At 37.6% G+C, this 14867-nt stretch overlaps 2 protein-coding genes across 2 annotated transcripts in view; one reads left to right on the top strand and one right to left on the bottom strand.

The window, feature by feature from the left end:
* The window catches only part of LOC123764478 (uncharacterized), an 83893-nt gene extending 76440 nt beyond the window's left edge, over positions 1–7453 (top strand). Inside the window, exons 3-4 of the mRNA XM_069314482.1 lie at positions 6481–6960; positions 7151–7453. Coding sequence (XP_069170583.1) covers positions 6481–6960; positions 7151–7369 — 699 coding nt within the window. The 3' untranslated portion in view covers positions 7370–7453. The remainder of the gene's footprint in view (positions 1–6480; positions 6961–7150) is intronic.
* Positions 2610–14867, bottom strand: part of LOC123764475 (transmembrane protein 70 homolog, mitochondrial) — a 29378-nt gene continuing 17120 nt past the window's right edge. Inside the window, 4 exon segments of the mRNA XM_069314488.1 lie at positions 2610–2828; positions 11674–11817; positions 11819–11850; positions 13567–13749. Of these exon segments, the coding sequence (XP_069170589.1) occupies positions 11676–11817; positions 11819–11850; positions 13567–13749 (357 nt within the window). The 3' untranslated portion in view covers positions 2610–2828; positions 11674–11675.

Below are 14867 nucleotides of genomic sequence, written 5' to 3'. Positions count from 1 at the left end.
ACCCGGGGTTGTCTTCTTGAGCCGTAGGCAGACTATGGAATTCCATTCTTTTGCCTAGATGTGCAAGACATGTCCATATTCGTACTGCCACCTTTTGACGTTATCATATCGCAATTTCATTCTTTTGGGTGCGCCTCAGGTGGTCTGAGCACTACTCTTTCTCCGCCTGTCCTTCAAGTGGAAAAAGGGTTGTTCCTATATCTCTTACCCGGCAGATTGGCGCACTGTCCAAGCTCAATCCTGTCTATCGCGCTTTAACCTAGTAGTGCCTTGTTTACAGTAAATTCAAGTTGGTGTGTATGCTGCCCGCTGTTGTAAAGATATTCTGACTTTTACCGTAACAGGTAAGTAATTATCAAATGTCCGTTTATCTTGTAATGCATCAGTGGTCTATAATTCTTCGCTCCCTCACTTGTGTGAAGATTAAAGGGAATTCGGTATGTCTGCATAGGACGTTGAGATATGTATTACGTTTACTTGTCTCATTAATACAAGGTGGTAGTTGAATGTGTTTCTAATGTCGATGGTTATATTTTTCCATGTTAGAGTGTATTATCGGCTGTACTGAATTAGAGAAATCGACTTCATTAACCATAGTATTAAAGTTTCGAGTACACTATAGATACGGCTGTGTCGTTAATTGTAAAGTATTCCTTCATAATAGTACGATGTTATTGAAGTATAAAAATGTACCAGAAACTTGCTCTCCGTGACAATGGTGGGGGTTGAAGCCATTCAATTACAGTGCGGCGGTCGTATATGGTTATTTATATTAAACTGGTTTAGTATAATTGGGAAGGTCCCTTGACTAGTCACAGATTTTAGAATTGTGTTAAAAGTTCCTAAGAGTTGTCGTGGGAATCTTAGAAACTAGTATATCTGAATCATTTTGTTATCGAGCTCCAATACCCTGTCGTATAATGAATACTAACAGTTCAATAAATCCAGCGTAACCCATGAATTCCCACCCTCTAACGTAGTACAATTAATCTGGACATTAGGCAAGCTCCATTTCCACTGTCTCAGCGTACTAACCTTCGATAATCATGCTAAGACAGTGGAAATGGAGCTTGCCTAATGTCCAGATTAATTGTACTACGTTAGAGGGTGGGAATTCATGGGTTACGCTGGATTTATTGAACTGTTAGTATTCATTATACGACAGGGGATTGGAGCTCGATAACAAAATGACTAGTATAACTAAGGTGTGCATGTGAAATGATTCAGATATACTAGATTCCAAGAACTTCCTTAAATGTGTGACTATACAAATCAACATTATAGGTCTTATGAAAAATAAACTGTCAGAAATCCTTCTCCGGTGCTAGATTTACGTGATGAAAACGAAGTATGTTCTCTTACTGCATAATGTTGTAATTTACCTTGTCAAAAGGCTTACAAATAAATCATTTTTATCAGTAACCTATACTTGTTTCTAGTATCCCTGGTACAAATAGAGAAAATATGAAACAATATCCATTATATTCTTGATTAGTGTATATAGAAACATGGAGATAAAGACTGAGCCTGGATGTGTCACAACGGAAAGGTTGATGATATTCTTGAATTATCTGCAAGTGTCTATACAGTATACCTAGGTCATAAAAGTATTTGTGTGTACGTCTGATACCATACTACTTGTGAGGGAGGAAACGTATATTTTTACCTCTCAGAATGTTTGGTAATATATATATTAACACGTTGAGAATAGCTACCTCATCCCTTTGTGTGTATTTTACCTCAATATTATGAAAAGTGTAATCTCATCTTGATATAATAAGATTGAAAATAGAGATTTGTTTTTGCTATAAACAATATTAACGTGGAAGATCCATACTATGTATTATTTTTGCTTTCAGCCCCCCTTTTTTTAAGGTAGTATATTAGAAAGCACAGGTTTCTATTATTAAATTTAATAATAAAGTGAGTACGGAATGCATTTATATTGTATGTAATAGTAATTTAATATATATTATTTGGACCTCTATGTTTTTAGTACTGAACCCAGCCAATACTTAGCCTCCTTTAGTGATCATAATATAACTACTTTTTTTGTAATGGTGAATGATATGCTTACGTGTCGGAAAGTTTGGTACAATATTCAGATTTTTCTAATGTCTCCACACCTCTTGCCGTTTTATTTTGTATACTAATTATTCATTTAACGATTTGGTTATCTGGAGTTCATCCAGATAACCTTGTAAGGTCATTTTTAGTTTTGCATATTTGAATTTACTACATTTTAGCAAATAGGGAACTTTTTGTATATTATATCGAAATAAATGACCTTGAGTGTCACAGAAATTATTATATCTAAAACGTGTACACAAATATCCCTTTCTATTTACGCTGCAGTATTGAAACTATGTGTCAATATTATTAGACATTTCGTATTCTCTATATTTATTTAGCTATAGTTCCATTAGCTAAGTTATTCTGCAGATGTACAGGAATTTCATCAATGAGTGGTTTTTAAACGTCTCCTGACATGTATTGGAAAATGAATACTAAGAGGGCTCTATATTATTCATTATTTGTGCAAGTTTTCTGTAGCAGAAGACCGCCATAAACACTTTTGTGTTACAACAAAGGTCAATAAAACCTATATACACCTAGTTTCTTTACATTTATTATTCATATGATCCACGTAACTATCTGCAACGCATCCTGTTTCATTTCAGAAATCGAGTTTTATTTAACAGGGTCATGTGCTACCTTCTCTCTGTATCTTGCATAAAAATAGCAATATTTTTCACCATTGGCCTCGTGCCATTACAACACGATCATACAGATGGTGGGGGGGAGTCTTCGATGCCTCGTCAACGGGTCTGAAAAAAGTAATGAGACGGTTACAAGTTGCCTTATCTTGCATATACACCATTCAAATCTACATGTGGTGGAGGCTTACTACTATATAAATTACACAGGGCAGCATCTTGGGACCTCGTCTATTACAGACATACATAAATCATCTGCCTAACAAACTAAGTGCACTTTTAGTTCAACAGATGGAATGTTTCTTGGCCTATTCCTAGACAAAAGTCTCTACCAACTGTTTTACTCTCCAAAATCAGATAGTTGGGTGCACACAGCCTGCTAAACATATCGGGTCCTATTACATCTGTCCAGGAAGAGATTATCACCACACCAGAAATAAATATCTCTAACTCTGGGGATATCAAACACTATGCAAATAAATTGGGTTCCTTTATGGAACCGATTTGAAACGCTGTCCAACTTTTACATCATTCAATACGAAAAAGTACCTATTTTTCCATCGCTGTCTATTAATCTTGTTTAAATTACTAATCAATCAATCAGACCTTTAATATACTTACTAAGCTCTCACACTGCAAGAGAAAAATATCTATAACATTTATCAATTCTGATTACCTACTACATTATTTCTAAGGACCTGCCCAAACTAGTGTATATATATAAATCAATCTGGAAGAGCTTGAGTACAGAAATGATCCAGCTTCATCTTGTGGTATTTGACATTCCTTGCACAGGTTTCTGATGTTAGTCAATGTAATGATATCGACTCCCCCATACGTAAGTAATTATCAATACGAGAACAGAAATGCATAAGGAGCCATAATTCTTAAGAGTACGCAGTTTGTTGCCAGCATGAATAACATCCGCACCTGACTTATCTCCAGTAAATTCAAGAAACAGGCAATGTTGAATCTTGACCACGAGCATAAACGTCTGCTGTAAAGATACTAGCCTCCGGAGGACGGTACCACATATATAATTGTGGTCAGGAAAAACAACAGTAGTTGAACAAAAACTGACAGGCAACCATAATCCAGTTTACACAGGAATGCGGAATCTGCTCCCCAAGACGTATGGGGTGGGGCAACTAAGAATAACCCCAGAATCTTAAGGGGATGACCATAAAGGACAACCCGCTTACGAGTAAAAGTCGTGGTGCATCGTCAACATGAGGGAGATTGGGACAGAAACAATGGAGGTCTGGGCACTTGCGAAAACCAAATTGAGAAGGAAAGAGGTGGCAATGGTGTTCCAAGAACCGCAAAAGTCCTTCGGGAACATACCCTGGTTTCCGAATAGGGACTACGACTCCCAGACCTAATTACTGAGATGTGCACGGAGGGAGATTGCGAAGCATCTCATAATGAACGTGGAAATCTATAGGATAACATTCAAAAACAAACTTAGGAACATGAGAACCCACTTCGGTCACAACCTGCACTGGATCCACCGGTGAGACATCTGAAACACACTTGCCCACAATCTTCCAGATTTACGCCAAAGGAGTATCGGATGTAATGGTGGAAACATAAGATTTCCTACGGGCGTCTGCATTCCACCAGAAGGAGAAATGATCACTGTTATGGAGGTCATCAACAACCTTCTAAGTAAAGGGACGACGAACAGAGAGAGAGAAAAAGCAAGGACAAACGGTTCAATTCACCCACGAGGTGCTTAAGATCAGGAAGGGAGAAGGTAAGATATATTCAGTCTGAATATCAGATCGAATTAACACAGCAGTAGAGTTACGGGGGGAAGAGAAAGAAAGGAATAACCAGGACAAAGTGGTGAAAACTGTGTAATTAGAAGTGGGCATAAAATCCATTAATATTCCACTGAAGAATAGAGAAGAAGACAGTTTATTAAAGAATCTCAGGGTTAGCGCCCATGGGTAAACTTAGTAAAGGGAGGGAATCGGGGGCGAAAGAAACCTCCATATCTGGGACAGGGGGTTTGACCACTGAAATGGGAGGAGATGTAGTGACAGAGGGTGAGGAGCCAGGCTTACGTTTCTGACTCAAAGAGACAGCTGTTCCAGTAACAACGTACTGGGTGACAGACTCAATGGTCTCAGTAGGAGCGAATAACACGAACATTGCTGGGAGGATGAGGGGAGACCATCGCGTTTAAGGCCTGGAAACGGTTGAGAGACTGAGGAGAGGTAGAACGCAACCGTAGGATACGCCCGCAAAAGGGGTGAGACGATGAACTTGGCATCTCGCTTCAGGAAAAGACAAACGATAACGACTTTTTCGAGTTTGTAGTGTACACACGAGCGTGAGAAAGTAGGGTGGGCCTCACCGCAATTGAGGCAGCGAGCCTGGGGAAAAGTGCACTCGGACTTACACTGACTATCGTCTCTACACATGGGGCAGAAATACACAATACTGGTGCATTTGAGGACACCATGCCCGAACTTCCAACACTTATTGCAAAGTCTAGGAGAGGGAATGTACTCCTGAACGGAGCATCTGGCACCAGCAAGAATAATAGAGGGCAGAAGGGTCGAGTAAACGTGTCCACCTGGTAGACACAATGGCCTTGGGCTTCGAGGATATTTTTAATATCCTCATGGCAATATCTGAGGTCCCGAACACCAGTTACAACATGGTGTGGGAGGAGAACAGTGCCTACACTGGCATTTAACCGACCGTTTTTGGAGACCTCGAACAGGGGTCTCTCCAATGCGCGAGTAGCTGCATCCTGAGACGGAGCAGTGATGACATGCGTACAGTAACAGAGGCATCTACTGAATCAACACGGTGTTTATGGAGGGAAAAATCATCACGAGATCAAAGTACTTTGCCCACATATCAAGGCGTTGTTAGTAGTATTACAGGAAGGGATCCTGAAGGGGGTAAAAGGTGCAGTAGTCACAACGAGAGATGAAGCCATGCCAGGGGACTCGACCCTACCGCAAAGGATAGACGGGAGTACTCAGGTTGTCCACCCCATGAGCCTGAGAAAGTACAAGGGAAAACTTTCATTCACGATTATGCCTCCAGACCCAACAAGAAGCTATCCCCGATCTTCCTGGGGTGCGTCGAGAGTGGGTCCCACAGTATGCCTCCTCAAAAAGTCGATCGGAGAAAAATGAGACACAAGGAAAAGGCAGGAGCATCACAATCTGGCAGCTGCCCACCCCTATATAAAAAAAGGATTTTATCTCTTATCACCTTACTCTGTCTTATTACTCCTCATAATATTTGCATCGGGACAATACATTCACAGGTACGAGTCTAGTCTCACTTGAGAACATTATGTACACACATCAAAGCAATGATCCATCTGGGACTACCTTCACCTCTTACCAGTTGTATCCACGCTCACATTCCATTTCAACCTATAGCCTGTGTCACATACAATTCTAGCAAATGCTTCTCCTCTAGTCGTGTCTCGTTATATATTCCCTCTCAGGGACTTCTTCTCCTCCTCCATCCTATACCTTGGCTGAGTACTTGCTGCATCACTTCACACCCATCTAACTTTTATTTACAAGACCATTACTCAACTACATTTCCACATCCCCTGAAACTCTTATATAGTCCTATTGGCTTCCCACGAGAAGACATCAATCTCATCTTAGTTGCATATTTGTCTCTGTCAATTAAACTACTGTATTTCCTTACATTCATATCAATAGTGTCTGCATCAATTTAAAGTATAATATGAAAAATGTCTAACACGTGTTCTACTTTACAGGGCTCATCATCCAGTCCTCCTCATCAAGTCTCTTCAATCTCCCAGTTTGTGCCCCTCTCCTCTTCAGACTCATCGTCCTCGGCCACACCTAGGAAACCCTCTACAGACCCTTCCTCTACGTTATATCATATCCACAACCAGACAGGCAATGCAACTCCATCTCACCTTTCATCCTCTGTAAAGGCTTGTGCCAATAACACTACCACCCCATCACCATCTATCCCTTCCATTCTCAAGCCACCTCCACCTGCTCTTCCCGTTACGAATGCCTCCCACTCACGCCCTCAAAGTTCAAATCTTCACGCATCCACACGCCATCAACAACTACTTTATCCACACCCCCTTCATCCGTGTCACCACTACCAACATCCTTTACTACATCACATTCCCCAGCCCGTAACCCACCACTACACACCTCACCCATCGCTCTACTACCCTCACTTGATCACTCCCATGATGCCGCTCTACCCTCTAGCTAAGGTGATTACTCTTTATCGCTATGCATAAATGTATTATCTTTTTTCCTACTTCATTGGATATTTTAAATCATTTATGCTAATTTATATAAATCTCTATTAACAAATGTTGCATACAATTGTTTAAATTATACATACGCATTAAGGGGAAAACCTACATCCAGTACTTGTATTGATACAATCACTATTTCTAGGAACACAAGAAGAAGGATGCCAAGAAACGCAAAGACAAAAATGCTAAAAAGGACAAGAAACATTCGAGGAAGAACAACGAGTTAACAGATGAACAAATTGACAAAACATACACAGGACTGGACCGGGAGATAGCCGAAGAGTTTATAGACTCCACCATGGAACCAGGCATATCTATTCACAGAGCCATCAACAACAGCTTCGAACAAGATTCATTTTAAACATTTCTTGTACAGTATTAACAACTATTTCGTACATATATAACCTTGGTTCCCATTCCTCTATTTGTGTATATACAATATGATCGAACCTACATCATGTTCTTTTTATTTCCTTGTACAGTATATTGGATCAATTTTTCATGGTGCAGAAACCAAGATATATATATTATTTGCACAATAGTCATCAACTAACATTTGGTGCATATAATCTACCATCACCAAGTTTTTTCTTTGACCTTGCTCCAGTACAGTCTATGCTGTTTCCTAAACATTTTCTCCTCCTTATTCAGGTTATGTCTTGACATGTATATACCCGATACCCCCTACACAATACATTTTATTTGTTTCCTACGAATGACACTATCATTATTCTTTAAATTACACTTAAGTTATACACATTAAAAACAATACATCAAATTTAAAGAAATATAATGTTGTACATTTAACAATTTTGGCTTTTTCAAATGCCCTCATTATGCATGTTTCAGATTATACAACTACTGCGTATCCTAGTTTAAGTCTCAACCATGTTGAAAACCTCTTATTTGTCTTGTAATGGCTTGCAAAACAAAAAATACTGTATATGTAAGTCTGCAATTGACCACAATACCGTTTCCTTCTCTACTGATTGAATAGTAAGATATCTCTTCCTCACACACAAATTCCTAAACATTTTTTGTGGAATGTCCATGTGTTGCTCTATGCACATATTTAATCCATGTTAATTAGAAAGTCCCAACAGCAGCTGCACTATGACATCAATGGCTCTCATCCACTTTTCTTTGCGTCTGATAAAAGAAAAAAAAACATATTGAACAATTGTAAGGGGGGGTGGCCTTGCTAATTAAAACTACATTCTGCATTCATGGCACTTACAGTTATTTCCCCCCCTCCCCCAAACGATTCATATACTAAGCCCTTCTTCTACATGTATATTCAAATTCTGTTTTTTTTTGCGCCAATGCCTTTCAAGTGTGTTGACATGTACATACCAATATTTTCGTTTTCAGCATTTCTGACAGTTTTTTATTGAATGATGTTTGCCACTTACAATATATTGTACATATTTGTTCCAATTATTGCTCAAAACTGATTGCAACTTTGTAAATATTATATACTAGCATAATAAATATATATAGTATATCCACGTGTTTTGATTTATACACTATGCTTCCATGCACGGCCTCAAACACACAATATTTTCTATTATTTATTTGACCCCCAATATAAATGCATCATATCAAAGACTGGAAGGTCCTGGGGTTCACTTCCACACCTCAAGTTCCATTTGTTTATCTAACAGTAAACAGCTTCATAGGAATTTGGACCTTACAAGCTACCTACCCCCCGTGGAATTGAGGTAAAATACACACAAAGGGATGAGGTACCTCAAGCTATTCTCACCCCGTTCAGTACATACATATAAACATATTACCAAACATTCACATTTCCACCTACCCCCCCTGGAGTTTTGGGAAAAACATTCTACCAACCTCTCATTTACTGCATTAATATCTCTGCAACATTCACGAGTACACATACATTTCATTAACTTTTCAACTACTAGGAAAAGATCTTCATTTGTCAGAGGGCAACCCCCCCTTCTAAACAAGTCTAAGTACACTACATTTCTTCTAATGTTAATTGATATTTCCATACGCATAAGCAGAACGGACAACAACTCCATATTATCAATATGGAATGATGGACTTTGCTGGGTTTTTTTACGAGGTCTAATTATATCATGAAAGTCATTAATATACATTCTGTGCTCTATTTGCAATCCCCCATTTGTATTTATTACCAACACCAGTCAAATGAACTACTGATTCAACATGATGTACTCTTATCGCCTTTCTGGCAAACATTAGGGATAACAACCAAACTACTATGCCATTGACACCATTCACAGTACTACTGACTGGGGCAGAATACGTTACATTGTGGGTCATTCCTATATACATACAGGTATCCAGTACACACACAAAAACAGCGACTTGGGAGAGACTTTGCATCTATAATGCCCATTCATACAAAGGGGGACCTGTATTTGAAATATTTACCTAACGTTTAATCTGGTATATGTATACATATACACAAAACTCTTTCCTACATTCCAACAACAATCTATAGACCTTTCTCAAAGTCAAGTGTATACTCTGCTAATATTCATGCCCTAATCACCATCAATAAATAGAAAAATTTCTTCCTATTTGCCTGAAATTTGTCATTGCTTTTCAGATACTGTACAGTAGTATGTATGAAACCATTTATGGGCTTCATAGTCGGTCAGTAAAGGAGTAACAACAATGTTTCATTTCTGTATTGTATTAACAGTCCTGCCATCTGTGCCCATCAACAAAGAGTAATTCAAAACTTTCAAGAGCAACTACCACAATGAATCTGCCATTTGTTAATGCCAGACTACTCCTAAACCATCCCAAGTTATCTTTATATTACATGAACTGCACAATGAACATAAAATATACCTCACACCAGCAAGGTGCCAATTTCTTTGTACTTCCTATTTCAATTTTAAAACAGAATGGATACTTTAACTAAAATCCTGCCTTATGTTACAATATTATATTTGAAGATACCAACAACTGCATTCCAAGTGATACCACTACAACCCTTCGCAGATAAACACAGCCAACACCTCACCTTCATTTGCCTCCTGCAGCTTACACTGTACCCATTCAAAATCAAGCTTCAGTGTTTAGATTTCTTCCTATGCTGACCTTCTTGTCAGCCTCCTTACTTTATACCTTCAATATCTTGATTACCACCCATATCAGTTCCTGCCACTTTCTGAAATATAAAGGACTTTATTCAGTATTACTTAAAGATAACTTATCCTCTTCATAATTCTCACTATGTAGTCACCTTTCCTCTTGCTACAAATAGTCAAAAGTTAACCAATTCATGTACTTGACACCTCAATATCTAACAGATTAACAATATGAACAAAGCTAAATTTATACATTTTACATTACATGAATGATTTTTAAGCAAAATGTTGTAACTGTCACAGACCTTTAGGGTGAATCCTGTCTCGACCTGGAAAATATTACATGCCCATTCTGCACAAGTACACTGATTTAACATTCTTGACGTTTCTCCAAAATGTGTCTAACCACATTATTTTTTCCATATTTGAACAAATTTCAATTCATACACTACTGTGTATGCTCCTTACACCGGTTTAACACACACAACTACAATGTACAATAATTCAATATTTATTGCACTATACTAAACCAACCAAATTTTTTTTATTTATGGCTATCTTGACACTCACCATGCCAAAACCTTACTGAATTACTCCGATATAATGATACATGTGCATTTTTCAAATCATCGACCATCGAACTTCCTCCATTATATATACCTTATCCACATTTGGACTTCTGCCACTAAACGTTACATGGATATATATATACATATTCTGGATTTCTATTTTGCACTTTTCTCCAGTTCATTGAAAATTACTATTCTTTCATTGATTACAATCGTGAAACTTTCACATTACTTTCAAAGCAAACTGCTGGGGCTAGGAAGCCCATTAGCCTTATCAACGTCAGCATCCTACAACTGATGCCTATTTCACTATTTGCTAAATGGGTCCATTACATTTTAACTAAATTAACCCTCTGTCTGCTAAACTCCCTTAATACTATTCAAGGATTAATTCATAACTTGTAGAAATTCCATTTTAATTTTATACATTATATACAGCAAGGAAAATCTGTCAATGAATATCACTTAAAACTCAGAAACAACCGACAAAATAATGATGAAACACTACTCAAAGGACAAACATCATTAAACATGCTATTCCAGGAACTTTGGTGGGTAACAGACTCAAATTATGTCAATGACAAGAAAAACAATAGTATATCTAATATATTTACAAACAAAAATATTTACCAAAGATTTCCCTAAGTAATACAATTCAGTCCAAGACCCTTTTCTTAAATATTAACAATACAAATAGGTAAACAACTAAATATGTACATATATTTATCACCCTCTTTTTTTTGTACTGCACTAGCACATCAAGCCTCCACAAGTGCCATTTCACCCAACACTTGTCAACAGATTGTGCTCTCTCCATTCATGTACATAACTCAAACCCAAGCGGCTTCAACTGAGAAATATGAAGCGACATCTTTGTCCATTACAATATCAACTTACACTTTCTAAGTCAATCTCCTGCAATTTGAATATTTTCAAAACTGTTATTGAACTAATTTTGCTTTTTTTTTGCTATTATAAAACTATACAATGCATTATTACTCAACTTTTATTCTTTCTTATTTGGATCTCCAAGATGGAAATCAATTGGCTTATCGTAGCCCATTAAACGTCCATAATGTTCAACATTTTCAAACATTTTGGGATCTACAAACAATGGTTTGTTTTTAACGAGAAATGTTGTGAACATCCGGCACCTTAACATCATCAGCGTGAAAGTGAATCTGTTGAAATAGATGTACAACATGTATAAATAACATCAACGAAACTGTTCAAAATATCTCCTACTCACATACAATGTTATCACTTAAATATAAATACCCAAACTAAGAGAAAGATGTTAATTTTTGTCCTACTACAACTCATTTTCAGCCTGGCCCCTTCAAGGTTTGAAATATTGTACAGTCACAACTTGAGCGTTCAATGTAATCAAATGCCCTCAAATACATACTTTTTCACACACACTGTATATTATATATTTTTTTATTTGTTTCCATAAACTTATGTAATTTAACTCTGCCCCAGTTAATAAACTGACAACCCACAATATTTTCAGACTCTTTCTTCAAACTAATATTGCTTAAATTAATTCCCTGATCACATAATCTGTATTCGACATAGATGGGCCAACTAAGTCTCAAGATACAGGCATTGACAGAGTACTTGCCGTGTGGAGGGAGCTGCCACATGTATTACACATAGTTGAATATATAAATGTATTGGATACTATTTCAACAGTGTCAACCATTGTTTGGCTCAAATTTGGTGTGCATATTTGTGATACAATTATGATATTATTAAAACTGTTTTCACACTACATTTACAGATTACTATGCATTTCTGTTGAGTCTAATATTCTTATAACTGGTTATCACAATTCACTTAATTCTAACAGCACCATGCATTCAATATATAATTTAGTTTTCGTATTTTATGGCAAATCTTTTTATCATCGATATTTCAAATGATATGTTGTATTGGCCTGTTATTATTATTTGCATCACAAACTCTAGATTATTGGTACACACACGTTCAGATAAATATTATATTCTTTGAACAATAAAACATATAGTACTGTTTCTTATATTATTGTGCACCATAATGAATCACTAAGCTCATCTGGCGAGTCCAAACATTATTGTACCACCACGTGCTAATCAGCTGACAACGCCACCTTACTTTCCAAAATGCCTCCTCCCAACGCCCTGTGTACAGTGCTGCTATCATCATTCCCACAAGTTTTTGTAACGGAACATGAGCTGTTGTTTCAAGATGATTACATGTACCAAACCATAGTGCTCTGGTCACCTGCCGCACACTCTTTACAACATTGTGTTCACTAATGTCCGTACATAGAACATCCCGACTGTGATAAATACTACGATACTATCATTGCAAAATAATACCAGTAATGTATATATTATGTCATGTTTATGCAATGTTGTGGTCACAGGCAAAACAGCAGTGCTGTTAGCTCGTGCTGCATGTTTTGCCCTTAGTTACTCAAGCTTTCACACTCACAGAGCCCACATTTAAAAAAAAAAAATATGCCATTTCTTTATTAGAGACCCGAGAACTTCTTCCATGGGCCTTTCAATTTTTACACAATACTCTAAAACATATATGATTTAACCAATGAAAGGGTTAAGGCTGCACAAAATTTATAAATAACCACAGACAATGGCTCATGCGTGCCGTGCCACCTGCCTCCCCTTACAACAGCCCCATCACCCTCACTGTGTATTCTCGCCAAGGCATTCCTTAACTTGTATAATACCCTAACAATAATATTCAAACATTTCAGATTCTTTCAAAAGCCTTTAGTGCTCTCTCATTCCCCTTATGTCTAAGATTGTAAAGGAAACTTCCTAGAGTAAGCAAGGCATCAATCATATAAACAATTTCATTCACACTGTTGTCACTTTTTACGCATGTTTTACCTTTTTCTCCCTCAAGAAAAAGGAGAGAGTAGTTGCCGAGTAGATATCTCTCTTCGGATCGTATTCCAAAGACGTCACATACTTCTTTGTGATCCAGTGAATGAGCAACGGCGTGATGAAGGTGAAGAACCCAACAAAGGAACCAACAGCAAGAATCACGCCCATATGAGTTCCTACCACTTTCTGAAATATACACCAACTTTATTCACTAATACTTGAAGATAACTTATGCTACTCATAATTAACAATATACAGTACTGTATAATCAAACATCCCTCCTCCTCCTCCTCCTAAATATTAAATGCTACTTTTACCACCTCCCACTACCATTCACAACACCTATTACTAATATAATATTTTCAAAGATCAGAAACGGCAAGTTTTGGGGTGGGGATATTTTATGCAACTAATAATGCTGAAATCTACCATAACATAATTGGTACTATATTTTCAAAGTACCATCTGTACCCGCACTATTTCCCAAATAATCTACTTTCATAATTCTAGATTCAACATAGCCAGCAATTTGAACAGGGTATTTCTAAACAATCTCATGACATACGCTGCCAGTGGTCTATGTGAAACATTAACAAAAAGCTATACAGTATATATTTGGTAACTTCTTCAATAGCTGTATAATCCTCTACTTCTTAAGCAACAACATCCAATGCCTAACAGCCCATGTAAACCACTAACTTTATCAAGTACTCCTCAGGTGACATTAAAAACAAACTGTATTCACTACCTTCCTATACGTTCCATCTTCATTCACAACGTGTACTAAACCTTCAACTAGTAGTACAGTAACTGCTATGTGCCTGATGATCATCATCATAATATACTCAACCTGGTATAATGACTTTTTGTGCCCTCTGTAATCCTCTTTGGCATCACCACTCACAGGATGATTATGGGGTGCACAATAAACTAACCACCTCCAGCGCATCAATCAATCCATACATAAGGTTGGGCATTCTTCCTTCACTTGATCCTAACCTATCATATCAGCGGACAGGACAAGCCACCGGCTTCCTGTCCTTGTCGTGACCCTCAGCTAAAAATCTCTCCTCAAGTCCTAGTCTGTATACAGTAGTTGTACATGCAAGTGAAGAGCTTACCATCTACTAGTGGTGCACTAGTAGACCATAGTTTGTTGACAATGGACAAACTACCACTTCTACCTCTGTCTTCTCTAAATAAGATACCGTACACAGTTTCCCTTTACCCATACTTTCCCGGTGATGTTACTCGCTTTTGGCTCCTCAAACTTCCGTCACCTCTATGAGAGCACCATATTCAGA

Source organism: Procambarus clarkii, chromosome 79 (assembly GCF_040958095.1).
Source record: "Procambarus clarkii isolate CNS0578487 chromosome 79, FALCON_Pclarkii_2.0, whole genome shotgun sequence".
NCBI lineage: Eukaryota > Metazoa > Arthropoda > Malacostraca > Decapoda > Cambaridae > Procambarus > Procambarus clarkii.
Note: the sequence above shows the minus strand (reverse complement) of the source record. Positions and strands in the feature narration are given on the sequence as shown.